General features: G+C 48.6%; 1 protein-coding gene across 1 annotated transcript in view; it reads left to right on the forward strand.

Moving 5' to 3' along the window:
- The window catches only part of TBCA (tubulin folding cofactor A), a 358316-nt gene that overhangs the window by 298348 nt on the left and 34560 nt on the right, over nucleotides 1-25408 (forward strand). The window contains exon 3 of the mRNA XM_086960748.1: nucleotides 257-343. Coding sequence (XP_086816874.1) covers nucleotides 257-343 — 87 coding nt within the window. The remainder of the gene's footprint in view (nucleotides 1-256; nucleotides 344-25408) is intronic.

Genomic DNA, 25408 nt, shown 5'->3' on the forward strand with positions numbered 1-25408 from the left:
GCAACTATCACAATTTTTCCCTTGTGCCTAATAAATCTGGGTGTGCAAGAAACCTATTTATGGCACATCAGTGCTTTAATGCCATTATATTGTATGCAGAATTAAGGGTATGTTTGTGGAAACAATTTGTGTGGGGTGCTATCTTCAGGTGATCCATGGGTGATCCATGAGACGTTAAAGGGACAGGATGTGTTTCATAATAAAAGTGCGTGCATTGGTACCAACTGCATATTTAATTGCATTTCTCTTTCTTCAGATTGAAGTGTTGCAAGAATCCCGAATGATGATACCCGATTGCCAGCGCAGATTAGAAGCTGCACATGGAGATCTCACACAGCTTTTAGTAAGTTCCCCTTTGGCATTTCTAGGGCAGATCAGATCACAGCAGTAGTTTTTCGTCAAAGTTGTAAAAATAAAATGAATAAGAACTTTTGTGATAAAACTAAAGCGTCAGGCTGTAAATGTGATGTTTGTAAATTGTACTATAATGCTGTCCTGGGGACCGAAGGTGCTTTACATTAGAAAGAAAAATGTTACAGTGGAGCTAATAAACTAAACTTGAATTGTGTTTATTTAATTGTATGCCTTGGGCAAAATTTAAATTACGCCACTTTGAGTAGTTGCACGGCATTGGCCTTACCTAGAACGCTTAGGAAAACACAAGTGGGGGTTGATGTTCACAGTGCTTTGGGTTTTGTTGCACCTCTTGTCAAAAATTGACGGAAGTGCACATTTTACGTAAAATATAGCGAGAGATGACTGATTCGCATTTTGTGTTATTGTAACGTAATTACACTAACGCTAATAACGCAAATTTTGCACCCTTATTTAATTGGTGGGCATTGAGCCTTTACGTTCTCCATGAAAAACCTGCTTTTTGCATCGCATTGTATGATGGTGAAGAGAGTTAGTTGTTGGTGGTGGAACTTGCCCCTGAACCTTCCTCAGTTTGGCCCTGAATTTCTCGAAAACCAGTGTCATGTACCATAGTAGCAAGAAGCAGGAAAGACATTTTTGTGGCACTAATGTGCGTTACCTCTGTTTGTTGTAAGTTTGCAGAGGGCCTTTAGGCTGTGTGCTCTTCTCTCCCTGAGAAGTACAACACTGCCTGGGTTTTTGTTGGCACGCTGAAGTACTTGAAGTTCTCTTTTTGTTTTCAATACAAGCTCATAACATATCATATCAAGAAGTGAATCAATGAGAAGGTTGACTTTCAGTGGGATTGGTAAGGTTGATTTGTCCAAACCCTCCAATACCCCTTACAATACATCTTCCCTCATTTCTTATTTCCACTTTTCATCTGCACTTGGGAGCACTAACTAGATTTTAAAAAGATAGTGTGGTGGAAATGAATGTTGCCATGGTGATTTCTCAAGTCTAAGCAGAGGTGCATCATGCACTGGCCCAATTTTTAAGAACTGGTATGTGACCCAGTAACTCTATCATCTTCACCTGTTTCCAGGCTCTTGTCAGAATCCAGTAAGTCACCAGAGCTTAAATTAACCCTTCGCCAGGATGGTCTTTGCTTATCTGCACTTCCTGAGGAGCCATCCTCTGGCACCACCAGAGTTCGAAAATACATCAAGAAGGCTGTTCCTGCTTTGATTTCCTTGATTATACGCTTGCAGGGATCTGCATTGGAAATGCTGTCGTGATGGTTTTCTCTTTAAGATGCAGATTTGAGACCACAAATGCAGAATTAACTTGGCAATTAGACAGATGAGAGATTCAGATTATCTTCTTGCAAAGGCTCTTTTGTTCCATCCATTGATAACAGTCTGGTTAATCTCTGTGCACTCTCAAATACAACTAAAGACAAATCTAAAATAACAGCTCGTATTTGCTCTTTCCAGCCAATTGTTGGCAAACTTGCCTTTCTCCTGTATTGGAAGAAATGGTGAATGATCTTGAGGCTAAGATTCACACGGGTACAAGAATTCTTGGTAACTATTTTGAGTACAAACTTCATGGTCCTTTTGCTTCTGCAATTCATCCCAAGCAACTCACTCAGGTTAACCGATCTAATCACCCTGATATAGGGCGATGGTAGGGACAAACCTGATACGACAAAGCATAAGTTAGTTGAGCAATTGCCCCCTGCCCCCTGACACTGACGTACGATTGCACACCTCCACCTTGCCTAGCAATCACAATGTGGTCAAAGTTATCAGTGGATGTACTGCTCCCAGTCCAAAACAGATCACCCTTTTAGTCAATCTGCCCAGCTGAAATCCTACAATTTCACATTGTTTCACATTCAACTGGTTGGAGGACTCTAAGCCTGTCCACTTATATTTGTAATTTTATCAGATGCAGACGTAGCTCCAGATGAAGCAGGAGCAACTAGACCCCGTAACTCCCAAGGCACCTGCTGTTTTAAAAAAATGAGCTCTACATTGTGGGACCCAGGGGTTTTTGATTAGAAATCTAATGTTCAGAAGGTCCGGTCTATCAATGAGGAACCTATTGCTCGTACAGAATGTCTTGACCCTTACCCATTTTAGGAGATGCCCCATCTACTGTTGCCTGCTTCTCCTAGTAACAAGGATAGTTTGAAAGTGGGTCAAGAGGGGGCTGACATTATGTAACCCAGAATATGTTTCTAGAGGTCTGCACAATGTTTTCAATAGGGGTAATACTCTTGTTATTCCAAGAGGTCTCTTCAGTGCCCATTTAACTTCTAAACACATTGAGCGACTCTAGTTTTTCCCCCAGTTCTGTTATTCCACAAGAGAAATACCTAAGCTCTTACTTGCCTCTAAAGATGTGTTTGATTGTATTTGAGGTAAAATAAATGTATATGTGCGTCGTAGTGAATAAAGTCTCTTTTCCCCACAAAACAAACTCTGTTGAAACCTGCCCACAACCCTTCCCCTACATTAATCTCTTCACATCAAAACATACCAATTAGTACAGAATGATTACTAAAGATATGTTTACCCCCCTTGAATGTGCATTGGTCTGCTTATCCAAGCTTGAAAGGTTTGTATTGGTCCAGGTTAACTGTTTTGCTCAATTGTCCTGAAAACTAGCACTTCTTAAATTCCTTTAGCTTCTTTCTGAAAGCCGTTGGTCAGTTTATGCAAGAGTAAATTTAGCATGGAAGTTAGCTGGTTGGAGAAGGATGATTTTGGGCCCTTAACAATGGGATTTTGGCCCAGTCACTACATCACTTGTATCTTGGTTTCTTATTCCACTTCTTTCATCTTGACACCTGACTGCTGAGCTGTTCTGGTTCCTGACTTTCGTAACAAAGCAAATGCGCGCCACAAGGGAGTACTGTTCGCTAGATAGTCAATTACTTGTTTGATCCAGCTACAATGGTTGCCATTCAGAGTGATCACATGTAAACAGTTTAGGTGGAGTAATTCTTCTAATTTTTATCAACCAACAACTCTACTTGTGGATGTTTATTTACATCCAAATTCTAAACCAAAGTACAGGATTATTGATAATTTTATTTTTCTTCATCCAACACAGATTTTTCTTATACATCATACTTACGGGGGATCTAAATTGAATTTTCATCGTTTAGGAATGTGGTCTTGGATTGCACATTAATTTCTGCCTCATCCTATGTGCCGGTAATTTAAGGATTGCACCCAAAATTGAGCGTGATTATGCAACAGAAAGCATGTCATTTGGTGGCTACCTATTTATTTATTTATTTTTAGAATTTATTAAGCGCGAACAATTGCCCGCAGGCGTCTCGGCGCTGTATTGTATTACTCACTTGTTGGATACTGAGGATGTTTTTCAGAGGTTAAACAGCCAGGTTTTCAGTTTCTTCCTGAAGGACATTAGGTTCGGACATAATCTTATGATTTGTGGGAGAGAATTCCACAATCTTGGGGCGGCAACTAGGAAACGTCTGTCTCCCCAGTTGACCAGCCTAGTCCGAGGCACTGCCAGGTCATTCTGTCCTGCTGATCGTAGCATTCGAGTGGGAATGTATGGGACAAGATGGTCGCGCAGGAATTGAGGTGCTTGTTGATGTAAGGCCTTGTAGACGATACAAAGTGTTTTAAATTTAATTCGGTTCCTGACCGGGAGCCAATGAAGACTCCTCAAGGATTCTTGTATTGGCTTAAATTTAGGAATGTTCAGGAGAAGTCTGGCTGCCGCATTCTGGATTGTTTGCAATTTCTTTATTATCCTGACTTGTGCGTTTGCAAACAAGCCATTGCAATAGTCCAGTGCTGACAATACCAGAGCGCTGACCAGTGTCTTTCCCACATTGGTAGGAAGAAAAGGAAGAATCTTCCTAACCAGACGTAGTTTGTAAAACGCCGTAGAGGCCGTCTGATTAGCATGAGCCAGAAAATTTAGCTTGTCATCGAAGATGACACCCAAATTTCTTACTTTCGTAACTGGTTTGGGTACGGCTCCAAAAGATGATGGCCACCAGGTTGGGGACCAGCTAGGACTGAGGTGGCCAAAGGTGACCACCTCAGTTTTATCAGAATTTAATTTCAGACAGTTTGCTGACATCCATTTTCCAATGGCCAGCATACCTGTCTTGAAATTTTCCGCCACTGTTTCCCCATTGTTCCTGACAGCCAGTATTAGCTGTGTATCATCCGCATATGAGGTAAGGTTCATCCCGTGCGCTTTGATGGTATTAGCGAGGTCCGACACATATATATTGAATAGTGTCGGACTAAGGGATGAACCTTGAGGCACCCCACATGGCAGCGCTAACTCAGCGGATTCAAACTGGCCCTATATGCCGGGATGCCCGTCACCCCCTCCCAACACAATCCCCAATGATGGGAGACGGACGTCGTTCTGAACTTTTGGAAGGCGGGAGGGAGTTACCCTCCCGGCCGTATTTATTAAAATATGAAACAAAATTAAAACATTAAATAAAAGTTTCATATCATGTACAATTTTCATTTATCACATTTCGATGAAGACATGTTCATTGGCTAACCTTAACAAATCTCTAATACAAAGGTTTTCCTAGCCGAGTCTAACATCCTGCAAATGCATACTTTCTAAATTAAAATTGTACATCCTAGCATTACGGGCCAACGGCAAGGTCGCAACCGGTGTCAGATCCCTACTACCAAAACTCTCGCCCTCACGGTGTGAGTGGCGCATGCGCAGAGGACTGTACCCTCTGTGCCAACTCCAATTTCCCTTGTCTTGTTGGGGGCCCCCCATCTAAACTCGACGCCATCTTAAAGGTCGTCCGAGGACCCGTGTGAGGTGTCTGTAAGAAGGCAGCGTGGACTCCCCCTCCCACCACACACTGTCTATCACATCCGCCGTCGTGGATATCCGGGCCCCGGGAAATTCGTAGGAGGGGCATATAACCGCCTCCTCCCCTGGAAGGGGTCTATGGCCGTCTTCCCCTAGGCGACCCATACTTAGTGGGTGCCGCCTCCCCGTGGGAGGGGCCAATGGCCGCCTCCCCCCAGGCGCTCCCATCCATAGTGGGTGGCGCCCCCCTCTAGGGACCTTGAAATTACTGCTCACCGATCATGACCTTACCGCCCGACCAAAAAAATATAAATACGACATTTATTACCTACCAAGAGAAAAAAACATCATCTTATCTACTTGCATGTTTGCCTATGCCACAAGAAAACAGTACCTCAGACAGAAATCATATCATTAAACTAGACCTTCATACATCGCAACACCTGAGGGAAGAAGATGTTTATCAAAGACAAAAGACTTTATTGCAGAAAAACATTGCCATAAGGGGCTGGTGGGTGGGTCAAAATTGCTCCTTGTTCCGTCGAGGGCTCACGTGCAACGAGTGGGTGCAGCTTCCAAGGACAGGAACAAGAGGATGCTTCTTCGGATTCCCGCTCTCTTTATTCTTCTCCGGGAGGGCGTGTACCCTCCGCCGGTACGCCTACTGGGCGTGGCCATCGGTGTAGGTGTCTAGGACAACCCCTCTTGGGCGGGAAAAGGCGCGCCCCAGCTACGCCGCTTTGGGCATACCAGCCGTGACACGCCCCCCGCCCAAAATGGTTTCCCGGGAGGATCTGGGCCCCCAACCATACGTTCGGGGGGACCGAGTGGTCGCCCCTTTCCATATGGCCGGGATGCCCGTCACCCCCTCCCAACACAATCCCCAATGATGGGAGACGGACGTCGTTCTGAACTTTTGGAAGGCGGGAGGGAGTTACCCTCCCGGCCGTATTTATTAAAATATGAAACAAAATTAAAACATTAAATAAAAGTTTCATATCATGTACAATTTTCATTTATCACATTTTGATGAAGACATGTTCATTGGCTAAACTTAACAAATATCTAATACAAAGGTTTTCCTAGCCGAGTTTAACATCCTGCAAATGCATACTTTCTAAATTAAAATTGTACATCCTAGCATTACGGGCCAACGGCAAGGTCGCAACCGGTGTCAGATCCCTACTACCAAAACTCTCGCCCTCACGGTGTGAGTGGCGCATGCGCAGAGGACTGTACCCTCTGTGCCAACTCTAATTTCCCTTGTCTTGTTGGGGGCCCCCCATCTAAACTCGACGCCATCTTAAAGGTCGTCCAAGGACCCGTGTGAGGAGTCTGTAAGAAGGCAGCGTGGACTCCCCCTCCCACCCCACACTGTCTATCACATCCGCCGTCGCGGATATCCGGGCCCCGGGAAATTCGTAGGAGGGGCATATAACCGCCTCCTCCCCTGGAAGGGGTCTATGGCCGTCTTCCCCTAGGCGACCCATACTTAGTGGGTGCCGCCTCCCCGTGGGAGGGGCCAATGGCCGCCTCCCCCCCAGGCGCTCCCATCCATAGTGGGTGGCGCCCCCCTATAGGGACCTTGAAATTACTGCTCACCGATCATGACCTTACCGCCACAGGCCGGATAGTTGACCGGCTATCCGGCCCCCCCACAAACTCCTCCTAAAGGTCATGCTTTCTTAAACCCCTTAACCATGCTATGAAGTCTCCTATGAGTAAGACATTCCCCTCCCGGGACAAGTGAACCCCATCCTCGAGATACATGTGATCGCCCCGAATACACCCATGCGGAATACTGTGCAACTGCGCTGAGCGAAACAACCTACCAATTTTGTTGTTGACCTTCTTTACTGAATGGTTCAGTGCTGACACCGAAAGGCCCCCTCGCCATACTTTCCTGGGAATCATGTGGGACCATGTAATCGTGCACCCCGGGATCCTTTTCGCCAGCCAGCTAACGGTAGACAAAACTCCCTCGAGTAATACTCGCCTACCGAGTGTCACCATGTCGTTGCCCCCCAGGTGTACTATGATTACAGATGGCGGTGACCTCTGCCGCCCTAAGAGTCCCTCGATAAAAGATTCAAACTGGTCAATACAGAGCCCGCCCCTTCCATGGAAGGTCACTCTGTACCCGTATTCCCCAGCTGCGTGAGTCGTGTCACCTGCTTTGAATACGTCCCCGGCCCGCCTCACGTATGAGTGGCCCACGACCCATACCACTCTCTCCTCAGCCGGTGATCTCTGACCGCTGGTCCCCAGGAGCCGGGTCGACTGCAAATTCCGCCCCGCATAACATGCTCGCGAAACTGTAAATCAAACAGAAGACAAGAAGCGTGAGTGCATGTAACTTGACTTCACAACATGTGCAACCGCACATACCTTTTAAAACAATTCGAGGACCATCGTCCCAACAGTTTCACCTCTTCGGCACTCTGACCCCTGGCTGTAGCCTCAGTAGCAGCCCCTATCCTGAAGGAGTGGGTCCCAAAATCGCCCGGGTCTAAGCCCGCCGCTGCGACTGCCAATGTTAGCACCCTCTGAAACTGAAACCTCGTCAGTGGGGTGGCATCGATGTGCCTCAGCAGACTCCCACCCCATGTATCCGCCCTCAGCGCCAGATATTCTTCAATGCACTTTACCGGGCACATGGGGGACCCTTGTATGCGCTGGACCACAACACTGTCTCCCATAGCTGTCTGGTCGGTCTTGGACTTAGCTATCGTAACCAGCATTGAATCACCCCTAATCAGGACGTGATTCCTACACAGATCTCCCTCCACATCGTTCTTATTCTTTGCTACCAGTTCACTCACCCGCATAGCCCCATGGAATGCTAATGCAAATGCGGCCCGGAACAGAACTGCCTCGAATTGGGAGGAACATGTCGTGGGTAGTATCGCCATGAGCAGGGACAAACTCTAACCCAATCGGGCGCCTCTCGTCTAGTCTCCGACCCTCAAGGCGCTGCCAGCCACGAAGAGCTTTCTTCGCCAAAAAGGAAGATGTCGGGTCCTTAACGCCATGCACCTGCGCCATGAATGAAATGGCCGCCCGGTGCCTATTGGCCGTTGCCACTGATCGGCCTTCCCTATGTAATGCTACCAGAAACCTCAGGAAGCAATCCTCCTGACCCCATGTCTGATCCCCTGCCGGACCCAAAAATGCACAATAGGAACGAAACGCTCCTTCGTATGCTTTCCTTGTCCTGGGGGCTAAGCTTGCTGCCACGAGGTCTTGTAATCCGGGGCACCGAGTAGCCAAAGTACTTTGGGGAATGGTGCCGCCGCTAGGTCCGCAGTCGGTAGATAACCCCTAAACGCCTGCATATGTGAACGAGAGAGTGCATCAGCAGCATGATTCAGTACCCCCGGAACATGCTTTGCCCTGAATTGTACATTTAGTCTCATGCATATTAGTACAATTTCTTTCAGCAATCTCAATATCCACTTGCAGCGTGCTGCCTGATTATTTATACATTCAACAACAGTCATATTGTCTGACCAAAATACCACTGAGCGATTTCTGAACTCGTCCGGCCATGCCCTCAGAGCCACCAATATAGGGAATAGCTCGAGGAAACCAATGTTACCTGTGAGACCGCTGGTGTGCCACCATGTCGGCCATGTTTGCGCCGACCATCGATTGCCGAAAATGGCGCCAAACCCCACGCTCCCCGCCGAGTCAGTCCACAAACCTAGCTTGTCCGAAGACGCTGGCGGCTTGTTCCACACCACTAGACCGTTGAAGTCTCCCTGTGCCCCCGGGGCACTGTGCAGACTCGTTTTAGTGCTCTTCTGTGCTTATAATTGTTTTTCCGCCGTATTGCCTGTTGACCTTTTTTTTTTTTTTTTGTGATCATTGTTGTTGTTCCGCCGTATCGACTGTCTTTTTTCCCGCCTGTTGACGCCCTCCCCGCTCCCCGCTTCCCGCCTCCACCGCAGACCCCGCCCCTCTTTTCCTTCTGTTCCCTCCCCGCTCCCGCCTCCCAGCTGCTCCGCCCACCCGCGCACTTGGCCTTATATGGCGACCGTGCGACGCAGGTGAGTGTGTCCTAGTTTTGGGACACCCCCGCGCCGCACGGCCACCAGCTGCTGCGTGTGCCCCCTTCCTTGTGCCTCGCTGCCCGACTGCCGGCTCGTGACCACGCCCCCTCCTTCGAGCGGCGTGGTCCGTGTTCAGCGCTCCTCTCCCTGTGCCCCCGGGGCACTGTGCAGACTCGTTTTAGTGCTCTTCTGTGCTTATAATTGTTTGTCCGCCGTATTGCCTGTTGACCTGTTTTTTTGTGTTTTTTGTGATCATTGTTGTTGTTCCGCCGTATCGACTGTCTTTTTTCCCGCCTGTTGACGCCGTCCCCGCTCCCCGCTTCCCGCCTCCACCGCAGACCCCGCCCCTTTTTTCCTTCTGTTCCCTCCCCGCTCCCGCCTCCCAGCTGCTCCGCCCACCCGCGCACTTCGCCTTATATGGCGGCCGTGCGAACGCGCAGCGGTCACGCGCAGCGGGCGCGCCGATTGTGCGCCGAAGGCGCGCCAAAGGTAAGCCCGTCTACGCCCGTCCGTGCCTGGACCGCGCCCAGTGCCAGGACCCCTGGCCCACGAAGACCCCGACCGACCCGCCTGACGTACACCGCCGCCACCCTCATCGCACTCAACACCGGCCGACTCCCAGGATGCCACCAAGCCACACCACGACGCACCCACGGACCCTTCAGCTGCCACGCCTGCAAGTTCACCTGCATCCGGACCTGCCTCGCACCAGCACCCGCCAAGTCGAAAACCAGCAGCACCCACCTCAAGTGCATCCTGCTCAACACCCGCTCCGTCCACAGACACGCCATCGAACTCTGGAACCTCCTAGACGCCACAGCCCCTGACGTTGCCTTCCTCAAGGAGACCTGGATGAACGCCTCTTCAGCTCCCGACATCGCCATCGCCATCCCAGAGGGCTACAAGATCACCCGGAGGGATCGCACCGCCAACCAGATGGGAGGAGGCATCGCCATCGTCCACAAGAACACCATCCGTCTCACGACCAGCACCGACAACACCCTGACCACCGCCGAACACCTGCATTTCCAGATCCACACCGACCCGAACATCACCCTCAGAGGCACCCTGATCTACCGACCCCCGGGACCACGCACACAATTCAGCGAGGACATCGCCGACTTCGTCAGCCCGCATGCCCTCCCCTCCGCTGACTACATCCTCTTGGGGGACCTCAACTTCCACCTGGAGAACAACAACGACCGCAACACCAGCACCCTGCTCGGCAACCTCGCCAATCTTGGACTCAAGCAGCAGGTGTCCACCCCCACCCACCTCGCCGGACACACACTCGACGCAGTCTTCTCATCCAGCACAGACATCGACTTCAGCCACGCCACAGAGCTTCAATGGACGGACCACAGCTGCGTCCACTTCACCTTCAAAAGAACGACGACCCACCACCACCAACAACAGGCTGCCCGCAGAAGCTGGAACAAGATCACAGCAGACCAGCTCGCCACCTCCTTGAGCCAGCACCCTCCTGCCAGCTCAGCGAACCCCAACCAGGCCGCCGACAACCTCACGAAGTGGATCAGCAACTGCGCGGACGAGCTCGCCCCGCTGAGGACCCCGCCCAGCAGACCCGGCAGCAAGAAAGCCCCATGGTTCACCGACGAACTCAAGAGCTCCAAGAAGAACTGCCGAGCCCTCGAGAAAGTCTGGAGAAGGGAACCTACACCGGACAACAGGACCACCTTCAAGCTGGCCACCCGGAAGCACCACCAGCTGATCCGCGCCGCCAAGAAAACTGCATTCAAGGACCGGCTGGACAACAACGCACACAACTGCAAGGAACTCTTCAACATCGTGAAAGAGCTATCCAACCCCAGCGCAGGAAACAACGACATCACCCCATCGCAAGACCTCTGCAACTCCCTCGCCTCATACTTCCACATCAAGATCGCGGACATACACAACAGCTTCAACAACCAACCAACGCACACCACGACCGAACAACCACCCCCCACCACCACCCTCCACGCCTGGACCCCGATCAGCACCGAAGACACCATCCGCACGATGAACTCCATCCACTCCGGATCGCCGACCGACTCCTGCCCTCACCACGTCTTCAACAAGGCCGACGCTGTCATCGCACCCCACCTACGAGACATCATCAACACATCCTTCGACACGTCCACCTTTCCTGAGAGCTGGAAGCACGCCGAACTCAGCGCTCTACTCAAGAAACCCACAGCGGACCCCACCGAACTCAAGAATTACCGCCCCATCTCGCTCCTCCCGTTTCCAGCCAAAGTCATCGAAAAGACCGTCAACAAGCAGATGGCCGCCTTCCTCGAGACGAATGGATCCCTCGACCCCTCACAGTCTGGCTTCCGAGCCAACCACAGCACCGAGACCGCCCTCATCGCCGCCACCGATGACATCCGAGCCCTGATGGACAACGGAGAAAGAGCGGCCCTCATCCTCCTAGACCTCTCCGCGGCATTCGACACTGTCTGCCACCGCACCCTAGTACAGCGCCTCAGCAACATCGGAATCCAGGACAAGGCACTGGAATGGATCATCTCCTTCCTCGACGGAAGAACACAGAGAGTCCGCCTACCACCGTACAAGTCAGAGGCCACCGAAGTCATCTGCTGCGTCCCTCAAGGATCCTCGCTGAGCCCTACTCTCTTCAACGCCTACATGAGCCCCCTCGCGGCCATCGCACGCCAACACAACCTCAGCATAATCTCCTACGCCGACGACACCCAGCTGATCCTCTCCCTGACCAACGACCCCGCCGCCGCCAGAGCCAACCTGCACGAAGGGATGAAAGAGGTAGCCGAGTGGATGACGACCAGCCGCCTGAAACTGAACTCAGACAAGACGGAGGTCCTCATCCTGGGCTCTTCACCCTCCGCCTGGGACGACTCCTGGTGGCCTCCCGCCCTGGGCACCGCACCCAAACCGACAGACCATGCACGCAACCTGGGCTTCATCCTGGACTCCTCCCTCTCCATGACCAGGCAAGTCAACAACGTCTCCTCGGCGTGCTTCAACATCCTACGCATGCTACGGAAGATCTTCCGGTGGATCCCCACCGAGACCAGGAAGACCGTCACCCAGGCCCTCGTCACCAGTCGACTGGACTACGGCAACGCCCTCTACGCCGGTACCACCGCCAAGCTCCAGAAGAGACTCCAGCGGATCCAGAACGCCTCAGCCAGACTCATCCTCGACATCCTACGAACCAGCCACATCTCCGGACATCTGAGAGACCTACACTGGCTCCCCGTCAACAAAAGAATCACCTTCCGCCTCCTCACCCACGCACACAAAGCCTTACACGACCAAGGCCCAAGCTACCTCAACAGCCGAATCAACTTCTACGCTCCCAAACGCCACCTCCGATCAGCCAACCACGCCCTCGCCGCCGTCCCCCGCATCCGAAGAGCGACTACAGGAGGAAGGTCCTTCTCCTACCTGGCCGCCAAGACCTGGAACTCCCTCCCGACCGACCTGCGCCTGACCCAAGACCACCTCTCCTTCAGGAAGAAGCTGAAGACCTGGCTGTTCGAGCAGTAGCGGCACCCCCCCTCCACCCCCAGCGCCTTGAGACCCAACGGGTATGTAGTGCGCTCTATAAATGTCTTTGATTGATTGATTGATTGATTGATTGATTGATTGAAGTCCGCCAGGAATGCTAACCAAATACGCATGTCCTGGCGAACCTCTGCCGACAGTCTCGTGCGGTGGTGCCCTTCTTTTAGACCGACCATAGCCTGTGCAATAGAGCGTGAAAAGGGGCGGGCCATTGGTATCACCCTTAGGGCAAAGTTAAGCTGACCCACTGCCTGTTGTAACTGATGCAGGGTCACTTTCTCCTTACTAAGGCACAGTTCCAGGGAAGCCCTAAATTTTGCTATCTTTTCCACCGGCAAACGGAAACATCCCTCCACAGAATCGAGCTCAATTCCCAGAAACTCGAGTGAAGTAGATGGTCCCACCGTCTTACCTGGTGCCAATGGCACCCCGAATTCCCTCATGAGGATACAAAACTCCTGTAGAGCCTGCGCACATGTTGTGTCGCCGGCTGCCCCCAAGAACAGAAAATCATCTAAGTAATGCATAACATGGCTATGCCCAGTGGCCTCAGTGAATGCCCACTCCAAAAAACAGCTGAATTTCTCAAAATAGGCACAAGATATGGAGCAACCCATTGGCATGCATCTATCCATGTAGTAACGTCCTTGAAACACAAAGCCTAACAGACGCTGGTCCTGTGGGTGTACCGGGAGCAACCGGAACGCCGACTCGATATCTGACTTCGCTATCAGCGCTCCGGGCCCCAGGCGATTCAACATGGTGACGGCATCATCGAAGGATGCGTACCGCACCAAACAAACTCCTGGGTCAATCGCTTCGTTCACCGAGAGACCCTTCGGTGCCGATAAGTTATGGATCATCCTAAACTCCCCTGGGTCTTTTTTGGGGACTACTCCCAACGGGGAACAGACAAAATTTGCCACTGGAGGGTGCTGGTATGGGCCCCCCACCCGGCCTAAAAAAACTTCTTTTTCAATTTTCTTCTCTACCACCGCCGGATTATGCCGGGCCGATAATTGATTTCTACAAAGTGATTCCCCACGAAAATCCCCCGCCGGTATGCGGAAACCATATAAGAATCCGTTCCTCAGCACTCCAGCGGAGACATGATCAGGGTATTCGTTTAGCCAGGGGGTTATTGCCATGATATCAACGGGGGTAGGTAACGGTACACAGTCACCCTCCTCAGTCTTGTTTGGCCCCCCCCTTACCTCCCGACCCGCCATATTTGGATCTGCACAAAATTTCCGGGTGCAAGGAATTCCCACAACCCGCATATGCATGCCTGAACTTACATGCCCCTTGCGGCCTGGAGCAGTTGCCTCTATTAAAGCTCCAACAGACCCCCCGCTTTCCCCCATTCCCCCCGGGCCTTGCTTGGTGATCGCCACCGGAGCCCGCTCGAAAGGGCACCACGGGCTGTTGGCGGGAAAACCCCGACCCATTCCCGCCAGGCGAGGACGCCTTCGTCGCGCCCGGCAGGAGCTGCTTCTGCCAGGAGATCGAGTCGAGACAATCCCACGTCAGAGATGAATCGTACTCCTTGGCCTTACGGAACTTCATGTCGTAACCCATCCATTCATTACCCTCATATGTTTCGTAAAAATCCATTATTCGTGCCTGATAGCAAGACAATTCAGGCAAAACTTCAGGCTTACGTTCCCCAATAATGGCAGTAAATATCGCAAAGGCCTTGGCCCAATTTGTTATTGTCTCATCCACCCTGAAACCCGCCATCTTGGCTCGCCATACACTCGGGTGCCACAAATCCTTCTGCGTTTTAGCATACACCATCTCTTGATGGTCAGTTAACAAAGAGAACATATTAACATACTTGTCAGCCCAAATTAACTCTTTCGTGGCCAACGGGATATGTTGAACCACTTTCTCCCGCCTTGAGGGCAATAAGCCCCCCCCGCCATTGGCAATGCCTGCTTACCCGGCAAGGTTGACGTTCCCGCTGTTTTTTCCACGCCAGCTACCGGTCCTTCCGTGGTTACCTGTGGGGGGAGAAGAGGGAGATTCGCCTTTGCGGCATCTCGCGACTGCTGCATTAGTAACCTGGCCTCTTCGGCCGTGTCTCCAGGTGCCGTAGCACCCCCTGTTTTCTTGCCGAGCCATGCAGCCAACTGGGCGGCCAATTCAGGTGGCATGTCCTCCTCGCTAGCGGGCGTAATCACAACCGGTATCGGCTGACCCGCGTCTGGGAGTATAGGGGCCTCGACCGGAATGGCAGGGCTCGCCGGGGGTACCTCAGGGACGGGGACCTCCCCCCCCCCCCCTGGGGCCCTATTCCTGACCCGCTTCCCCCTACCATCCTGGGCAACACCCGGCAATGCTGGGCCTATTACCTTCTTTGGTTTACCCGGATTGTTCATCGCAGCCATCTGCTTCTTCATGGTCGCCATATCGCGTCCAACGGTTCGTTCCATTTTCGTCATTCTACCAACCAACATCCGGAGCATCTGTTCGGTCTCGGACTTCTTTCCTGCCTTTTTGCCCGGCATTCCTTTCAAGTAGTCACTCTAAGACGATCAGAAACGGTCCCCGGTCGTTTTAGCCTCGAAGTCGCTGAAAGAGAAACACAAGAATTATAAAATTCTCAAAATTGCTCCTTGTTCCGTCGAGGGCTCACGTGCAACGAGTGGGTGCAGCTTCCAAGCACAGGAACAAGAGGATGCTTCTTCGGATTCCCGCTCTCTTTATTCTTCTCCGGGAGGGCGTGTAACCTCCGCCGGTACGCCTACTGGGCGTGGCCATCGGTGTAGGTGTCTAGGACAACCCCTCTTGGGCGGGAAAAGGCGCGGCCCGGCTACGCCGCTTTGGGCATACCAGCCGTGACACGCCCCCCGCCCAAAATGGTTTCCCGGGAGGATCTGGGCCCCCAACCATACGTTCGGGGGGACCGAGTGGTCGCCCCTTTCCACTATTTCCTCAAGTTTACAAGCAGTTTTGTGATGACAGAATCATGGAAGTCCAATAGTGTGTGATTTGTGTATGGCTTATTCGGCTTTTGTTGCCTCATCTTCCTGGTGTATTTATCTATCAAGTGTCCCCCACTGCCCTGCGAATGTTTGCTCTTGGATATAGCTTTCTGTTAACTGGGTGGAGTAGCTAGCTGTCAGCTGAAAATATTAAATTGGAGGACTTTCATGACCGGTCAAACTGGGTTTATGTTTTTTCAGACTTGTGTTGGTCCAGGACCACCTTGAACAGGGGAATTAGGAAATCTTGCCTCTGCGGTGCTTAGCCTTCTGACAAACTGACAATAAAGGCTCTCAAGCCTTGATTTGGGTTCCAGATCCTGATATCAAATGTTAATCATTTAGTTGTGCTCACTGGTGTTTCCACGGTCATGGGAATCCTAATTTTTTAAACATAATTTATTGGCATTTTCGTAACAGTTCTGCACAGTAATAGTGGCATTGGTGATATCATAATGACCCTTCAGGATATACAACAATGGCATACATTGGAGATTTACATCACCCACCGTTACTGCCCCTTTCCCAAGGGAGGCTAACGATTTGGTCATCTTGCCAGAACATCCCCCCCCCCCCCCCCCCCCCCCCCCCAACAACGCATGGCCATGGGAATCCTGTTGAGCAATAAGGCCTACTCCATATACATTTACGCAGAGGACCCCAGTTACAGCATCTGTGTCCATGAAACACACTAAATAACCTGGCAAAAGACCCTAACGTATGTTTAAAGAGGGTTGACAATGGAGATGCTTGTAATCATTGCCACAGAATTTTACAGAAGCAATTTTAAAAAACATCTAAATGATGTCAATACATATTCGTAGCTACGAGGAGAGCCTACGGCTTCAAAGCTATGCAAATAATTTCAAGTCCAGATTTGAAGACCATGATTGGATTAAAAACCCTAAGCTGCACTTCAGATTCTTTGAAGACGTTTTTATGTTCTGGTCTTGAACACAAGAAAGTTCATGTTAAAGAGTCTCTGGTATGAACACAAAAAATCTTACAGTGCAGTTCACAGACACCATCTGTAAAAATAGTAGCCATAATTTGGATTTCACGTAACTAATTAATAAGCGATTCCACACCACAATGCACAGAAAAGCATGGTTGCTTTTGTACTACAGAAACGTTTTGCACTATGAAATATTTCACAGATCCTCATGAAGATCAAAAGTATATTGGAGCCTAATGAGCACAGACAACAAGAAATCAACAGGTGTAAAAGATTTAAAGCAAGAGGGTACATGAATGAAACAGTCAAGCAGGCTAACCAGAAGACATCTTTGATTGATAGAGAACTGCTCTTTGAGCTGAAAACGAAAATGAAAAACAAGAGGCAAGTCTTTGCTTTCAGACAGGACTGCTGGCAAGGATTGTATGATGAGTCTTATTGATAGCCAAAGAAAATATTTACCCTATGGGTTTAAAGCAAAAATGCTTAAAGGTCGACTGATCTTCTAGTCTAACCCCTAAATGAAAAGACTTGAAGGCAATAGCACCCTTCACTGATTGAGCCCTGACATCAGATACTCTGAGGTAGGAAATCAAACAAAGCAACATATTTAATTTAGTGCTGAACTGGTTCCTTGTAAAGGTCACTTTGTCAGGCCAGGATTGCAAAATAAAATCGCATTCACATCCCATCCCAGAGGACAGATGCCTAGGACTTGAAGGTATAGACAGACAGATGCCCTTAATAACCATGCATAGGGGGCGTGTCCAAAATGGCGTCCAGGATGGTCACCTGAATGCGAGCGGACTCACCACATTGTTATCCTGTGGCCATCCCCTCATGAACCTGGCATACGGCGGAACAGGAGTGCGGAGTAAGTCCCCAGACACTGATGCACCCCACCTTCCCTCCCTGTGATCTACAGACTGCTGCAGAGGGCCCCGGTGACAGGCGCGGCCTACCTGCCGAAAGCCGCGGCTGTTGGTGAACATATGGCCTGTGATGCTGCTCCCTCCCTCTGCCTGCCAGGCGGTTTTGAGGAAGCCCACATTGGGTCCCGCAGGGGTGCGCCCCTAGAAGGGGGTGTGAGTGAAGTGCATGCATGCATGCCTGTCCGCCAAGGGAGCTGATGAGAAGAATGGAGATGTTTGTTGGCGGGGGCTGCCGTAGCGGGCTGAACTGAGCTACGAGGTGCGGCACACACTCGAGGTGTGGCAAATCAGAGGTCCGGCTCCTGCCACGATCCCCAAACCGATGTGTGAGGCATGGAACGAGGCATCAATGCTGTGAGAGCGTGTTCGTCCCCGCGGTCATCAAGAGACAGGCCGAAGGAGGGGGGGCCTGCCGGGGACCACTTGACCACAACTCCGTCGGGGTGCCTAGCGGGCTGGGGCCCACATGAGACAAGCGGCCTGCCTCCCGCTGACTGTATAACTGCACTGCGCAGCTACAGATAGAGCTAGGGGCAACACACACCAACCCCAACTGCAGATCAGTGCGGCAGCTGTAAGCTGCTCTCTTGGTCATGGACTGGGGGGCCTGGAGGTGAGACTCCCCCCAGTTTGGACGCAGTGCATGAGGTGTGCTATTCCTGACACCTATTTGGACATGAGTGGCAGGAGATCTAGATCCCCTGCATATCTGGACCAGGTGACTGCTAACGTCAAGAAAGATTTCCATCACTACGGTACGTTCTCCCCTGCTTAACTGTTTTGCAAACCTCATCGTCCTTCCTCCCACTTCTAGCACAGGGAGGTCTTCCCTGCTGCTTCTGTGCTTGGCTTCAGTAGCCTGATAACTAGAGATTCTGTAAGGGACCACCAGTAACATTCCCAGCCTAGTACCAGGCGGGCTCACATACGACTACCGTTGACCACTAAGACGCCATCACGGCCAAAGTGAAGGCTGGCCAGGAGCCACAAATGACATTAAGTCCTGCAGTGGATCACAGATATCCGCCCCAAACGTCGACCATTGAGCGTCTTCTACAGCCCCGCATGGAGACATTTGCAGAACTCCTGACTGCTGTAATTGTCTTAAAACTTTTCTGGAGCCCAATTTGGACACATTGATGATAGAAGTGAGGTTCCTGCAGAAAGACACCAAAAAACTCAAGAACAGGGTGAAGGATATGGAGACAGAGTTAGCAACTGTGCACTCCTTGGTGGCGAACCATCACAAGCAGATAGTTGCTCCAGAAAGAGGTGGCAGGGGTACCTGCCAGGGTAGGTGATTCGGAGGGCTGCTCCAGGATGAACAATATCATGGTGGTGAGGCTGCCTAGGGGGTGGAGGGGCAGAGTATTGATTTGTCCCTGGAGATCTGGTTGACAGAACACGTGCTGAGGGGTAGGACCTCCACTTCTCGTGGAAAGGATTCATAGTTTGCCTGGTCGACCACCTAATCTGGGAGCTCTTCCAGGCCAGTGGTGGTGAGACTGTACAATTGTAGGAAAATAGTCAAAATCCTGCAGAGCTAGGGGTCCATGGACTGTGAACAGCAATACTGTCACGATTTTCACTGACTACACGATGTATGTTCGGAGGCAGCGGGAGTCGTTTCATGATGTGAAGCAGCATCTCTGCATTTTGGGGATCAAGTATGCCCTGTTATATTCAGCGAAACTGAAGGTCATTTCAGACAATGAGACACATTTGTGTGGGCCTGGCTAGAAACAAAGGGTGAATTCCTTTTTCTTCTTTTTTTTTTATTGAAATCGAAGAGGTCATACAGATCTTATCACATTGTAACATACAATTAGCGTTTTCCAGAGTGCTATACTGGCTGGAATAACATAATATAATTTTTGCTGTTTCCATTTACATACATCATTGCTACTAGACAGCCAGATCATATTTCTTCTATAATTATATATATCTACCCCGATCCCTTGTCGCTCCTTTTTCCTTCCATGTTGTAAGGGGTTCCCATATATTCTTGCCTTTCGTGATGGCCTTTGCCCCTTTACATTTATACAGAGCAATTTCTTGACGGCCTACATATAATAGCCTATACAACCTTTGAGAATATGTAGGTGGCTCACTGTCCTTCCATACCGTCGCAATCAATAAACGTGCTATCACCATTGTTAAAAACCCAAAATCCCGCTCCCTCATAATTAAAATTAATCGAGCATCAAAGCCTAAAAGCATTAGTGTTGGAGTAATTTTGATCTCTTTGTTTACTAGCTGGAACCAACATTTTTCAATACCCTGTTTTAACAAGTGCAGCTTTTCACAGGAATAGAACATATGTATACTATCTTCCGGGCCCATCTGCACCTCGGGCATTTATCAGTCTGCCTCTTTCCCAGCTCAAATATTTTGGTGGGTGCATAATAAAGATTATAGACAGTTTTATATTGCTGGGCTTTGAGGTTGGCTGACATAAGAACTTTTGACCAAATCTCTAATACCATGTCTATATAGTTTTCCCCATCCTCCAGCTTACGAGCCCACTTAGATTCTATTTTAGTAATGTCATCACGTGTCTTTGCCAATAAATCTAGATAAATGTCCTTAATTTTGCTTTCTGGGTTTCTCATAATTTTTAATACAGGGAGCGGATCCATAGTGATAACCCCTATAGGGAGCCCTTTAATTCGATTTTTAATTTGTAGATATTTAAAACATGAGTTTTTTTGTATACCAAACCATTGAACTAGTTTAAAAAAAGATTTTCTTTCCGCATTAGAATAGAGATCTGCCACTGCTGTAATATCCGCCTGTTCCCATTTTTTAGCCATTCCATCATACAGTGCTGATGTAAAAAGATCAGCGTGCCAGAGTGATGTATACTTATTGTACCTAATGCTTTGACAGTTCTTTTCCACTTTTTTCCAGATCTTTAGCGCACCCTGCATATGTTTATATTGAGGTTTTTTATATCATGGGTCTTTTTGTCGTGGCATTAATCCCACAGCATCACCCCCCATGGCAAGTTGATATATAGTAGGTATTCGAGATCGCTCTGTCTCGCTCGTTTGAAAATGATAAAGGGTTCCAAATTGTTGCAGGGCCGTAGCCCAGTAGTAAAGCTGTATACTGGGTGCTCCCCAACTTCCCCGTTCTCTGGGTAGTGTCAGATATGTATAGGCTTGACGTACCTTTTGGTATCCCCAGATGAATTTAGAGAGCATTGCCTCAATTCTGTGTATTTTAGTAGTGGTAAGTGCCAATGGTATTGCACGTATCAAATACAGAATATTAGGGAATATCGATTAAAATTAGTTGCTCCGTTTAAATCAGAGCGTGTCCTCCCGTTAACAGCTCTTAAGCCATATTCCAGATTGAGGGCGTTAATTTGGATAGCATGCTGGGACCACTTTTTATTGGGATCCAAACTAAGATGTGGAATGGCCCATTTTGCATCCTCTTCAGCAATTCCTAAGGGGTCACCCACACTCAGCGGTTCGAAGGTGACGTTAAAATCCCCAGCTAATATAATATTAGAATGGGGTGAGATAGTTGCTAACATACTCTCTAATTAATATCTTCTTCTTGATTACATTTATTCTACCAGTTATTGTGAGATGTAGATTATTAATACGTCTAAACTCGCTGGATATTATTTGCAGCACTGAGTTCATGTTAATCGCCCAAAGTTTGTTCGTTTCTGCTGTTATTTTGACCCCTAAATACGTAGCTGTCTTAACTACTCGAGGATCTTGGAGTCGACATTTCGAAGAACAGATCATTTGTGTTTGTTTTATTTAAAAGATAACCAGATTTCTCCCCAAATTTTACTGCCATATTTTTAATTTCTTTGATGGCCGTTAGAGGTTCTGCCATAATTATCACAATATCATCTGCGTATGCTAACATTTTTATCTCATAATCCTGTATTATAAGTGGTTTAATCAACTGATTATGTAAAATACGAATAATAAAGGGATCCAAATAAAATGCAAACAAAATAGGAGAACATTGACAGGCTTGGCGCGTACCTCTGGCAATCTCCACCCTCCTAGAAGTATGCCCCATAATTTGAATCTGAGCATGCGGTCTGAAGTACATAGCCTGGAGTGCCCTTATAATTCCTGAGGGAAATCCTCTTTCTACCAGATTCCTCCATAAATATTGCCAAGCCACTCGATCAAAGACTTTTTCCGCGTCCAGGAGGAACACATCCATTTCTACCTCATCTGCCTCTATGATATCAAAGATTGAGATACCCCGTCTTGTATGGTCTGTGGTCCCCCTGCCGGGAACAAAGCCATGTTGCCATGGTGATATAAGTGCAAAAATGGTCTTCTGTAATCGAGTGGCCATTATTTTCTAACAGACTTTCCCATCTGCATTCATAAGCGATATTGGGCGATATGATGATGGCACTTCTTGATTTTTTTTTTTTTAAGAAAGACAACCACATCCGTATACTGCCATGAGACAAGTGGGATCCCTCTCCATTGTATGCCCACAAATAGATCTTGCATATTAGGAAGTATTTGAGGCAGTAATAATCTGTAAATTTCGAAAGGAATTTTATCAGGGCCTGTAGCTTTTCCCTGTGAAATGGATTCTAACGCTTCTTGTACTTCCTCTATAGTTATTTCTTTTTCTAGTTCTATAGCAGCCTCAGGTTCCAGTCTTGGTAGGAGAGGGTACTCTGCTCTTTCGTTGTATTCAAGCGAGCATTCCTCTGATTGATATAGATTAGTATAAAATTCCTCGAATATCCCAGTGATTTCTTGTGGTCCAGATACTAGATTCCTATTTCTATCCCTAATTTTGGCTATGTTCTTTCAAGCGGCTTTCTGCCTTATTCTTAAGGCAAGGAGTCGCCCCGTAGCCTCCCCATATTCATATAGTTCCCCTTGAAACATCTGGGCCACTTTGGTCTGAAAGTGTGCATTTATTTCTGATTTAGCTATAGCTAATTGAGTCATATGTTCGGCTACTAATCTCTCAGGACCCCCTTTCTGAATATGTTCTGCCTCTAATTTAGACAGTTTGCTAATTAGTAGATCAATTTGTATCTTATGTTGTTTCTGGGTGCGAGTTACAAACCCTATTACCTGACCTCTTAAGGCGGCTTTCACTGACTACACAATTTCTGTTTGGTGGCAGCGGGAGTCATTTCATGATGTGAAGCAGCACCTCTACATTTTGGGCATCAAGTATGCCCTGTTATATTGAGCAAAACTGAAGGTCATTTCAGACAATGAGAGCCTGGCTAGAAACCAAGGGTGAATTCCAACGCACTCCTCCAACAGTCTGGGTACGATTGGAAGACACAAAGGAACAGAAGGCGCTACTCAGGAAACATCCAAGGCAAACGTCGAGGGCGCAGCCTACTTTCGACGTGACAGAGGTGCCAAAACAATCAGTTCTGGTTGGCTCAGACCGCCGAGACTCTGATGGGGACGCGGTGGGGTCCATAGAAGCATTATATGTGGAAGGGATGCCAGAGGAACTGCGAAGTGGACCTCTGATTATGCCAGTGACGCGCGGAAATGGTGATGCGTCCTTAACTTGCTGAGTATCCTTTTCTTTGTAGTTGTGTTTGCAGGATGGTCCGACTGGGAGGGAGATCACATACATTTGAGCTGTTTTTTTGGAGGGGAGGCTTGTGCAGTGATATCAGTGAGGGACCGGAATTACCCTGTGATCCGGGTTTGTTTGGACCAAAGACTCTGGATTCCATGCCGAATCATTGGAGGCAATTCTTGGCTGTGTTTGATTGATGGCGTGGCCAGGGATGAGGGATTGTTGGGGTTGTTTATAATGTTTTCATGATTGGTTACTTACTGCTGTAAATAAATACAACAAAGGGGGGAGAGGAGAGATTAAATTGGGTGGATTCGGTCTCCCCGAACTTAATTTCATAAACAGAAAGAGTCCACACCTTGGTGTTTCTAGAGTAAGCCCCACAGTGGTGGAGAGCACTCAGTGTTCTTTTGATACCCCTCACACACCAAAAGGACCCTTGGTGTCATGCTTCATCATCGGGGTCTTCGCACCCCTCTACGGGGTGCGGCGTGCTACTAACCAACGAACTACGTGGGAGCACTTAATGAGATGACTATGTGTGGTGTGTGAAGGGGTTATGTTATTCAGTGAGTGGTGGGTTTGGGATGAAAATAGTGAGAAAAATTTAAAAGAGCCTGGCGCGTGAAGTCTAATAAATTTGAATATATTTCCGTGCTGGTCCTGTTAAAAGGTTTGTGTCTAGGTGTATGTGTATATTAAAGTACAACACCTCATTGCTGCGTCAACATGTTTCGATGCAAAGCATCTTCTTCAGGACGGGAGTGCACAATCCCCACCTTACTCACAACTAAATGTCGAAAAGACAACAATATTTAAACAAAATCAGTTTAATTCGGATTCCCGAGGCTATTATGTGCCTACTTTTAAATTATAGTAGATACCATCAATGTTTACCTGTAGAAAAAAAGGAAACAAGAAGAACACACAAACAAATGGTATTATATTGATTGAATATCCAAATGCTGGTTCAGTGACCTGAAAAATAGTGGGGGCATCATTAGCTAGACACATTTTGTCATACTAGTTCAGTGAAGTGCCCTGAAAAGGAAAAATACTGACATAAGACAGACACACACATAACATAAAGCACACGCTCGATTGAAATATCCATAGGGTTAGAGGATTGTAACCAGAGTTGTATGTTCCCTAGAAGGAAAATAGAGCATACTTGCTGCCAAACGAATTGTTTGCACCATGAGCCTGTAAAACGGGAGGGGCTTTGTGCTAGATAGCAAACTAAATGGTAAAAAACAAAAAGACACATCGCAAAAAGTCACGAACTTCATGGTCTTTCAATGACTTCCTTGGAAAATTTGTTGTGAAAGAAACCTCTCTCGTGTGGATCGGCTGTGCCGTACTCACAAAGTGCATGAGATACTCTGTCCTTTTCATCCCTGGCCAGCGGCTCCGCCGATAATGGGAAACTAGCTGCCGTAGTGTTTATATACGGAACCCTAATGCCTGTTAAGTGCCGCTTCCGCCGGGCATAGACCATGTATGGTCATACCGGTTTCTGTGTCTGTTATCTGTTTATTTTTAGGGTTATGCCGGGATGCCTCGTCTAACAGGTTAGTGTTCCTGTAACGCACATGCGCAGTACCGCTCTCTCCCTTTGTCTTAGTTTGGTTTGAGAGGCGTCATGCGCTATCTTCGTAGTGGTGCGGAGGTGCGCATGCGTCCAAAGCTGACAACTTATTTGCTGGTTTTAGACAAAAGGCGAGTAATTCTGCTTGTGGCTCCGCTTTCTTAGAAACAGCACATTTTCGCCTGTTCAAAGAGGAGTCAGCACGGGTGGTGTCACAGTGTCCCATAAATGTACAGTGGTGGCCAAAGATGGAAATAAACCAATACAGTGGTGGCCAATGATAAAAATAATGAGCTAAATGAAAATGCCAAAGTTTAGAAATACGGGGGTTGTTCAATGTGACAGTTGTCCCCAGGGGATGTTATCATTAAGCCCATTTGTTTGGGTACCCAGTCTAAAAACCCAACGTTGCTCCTTTTCAAAAAGGTCCTTCTCCGGACTCAATTGTTAGATGATTGTCCATTGTATATCATTGACACAGTGTGATTCTGTCAGAAAGTGAGATGCCATTTTGGTCGTGGATTTTTTGCACCTGACATTGCTTTTGTGTTTGTTTATCCTGATTTTGGCAGGCCTAGTTG

Source organism: Lissotriton vulgaris, chromosome 3_1 (assembly GCF_964263255.1).
Source record: "Lissotriton vulgaris chromosome 3_1, aLisVul1.2, whole genome shotgun sequence".
Classification (NCBI taxonomy): domain Eukaryota; kingdom Metazoa; phylum Chordata; class Amphibia; order Caudata; family Salamandridae; genus Lissotriton; species Lissotriton vulgaris.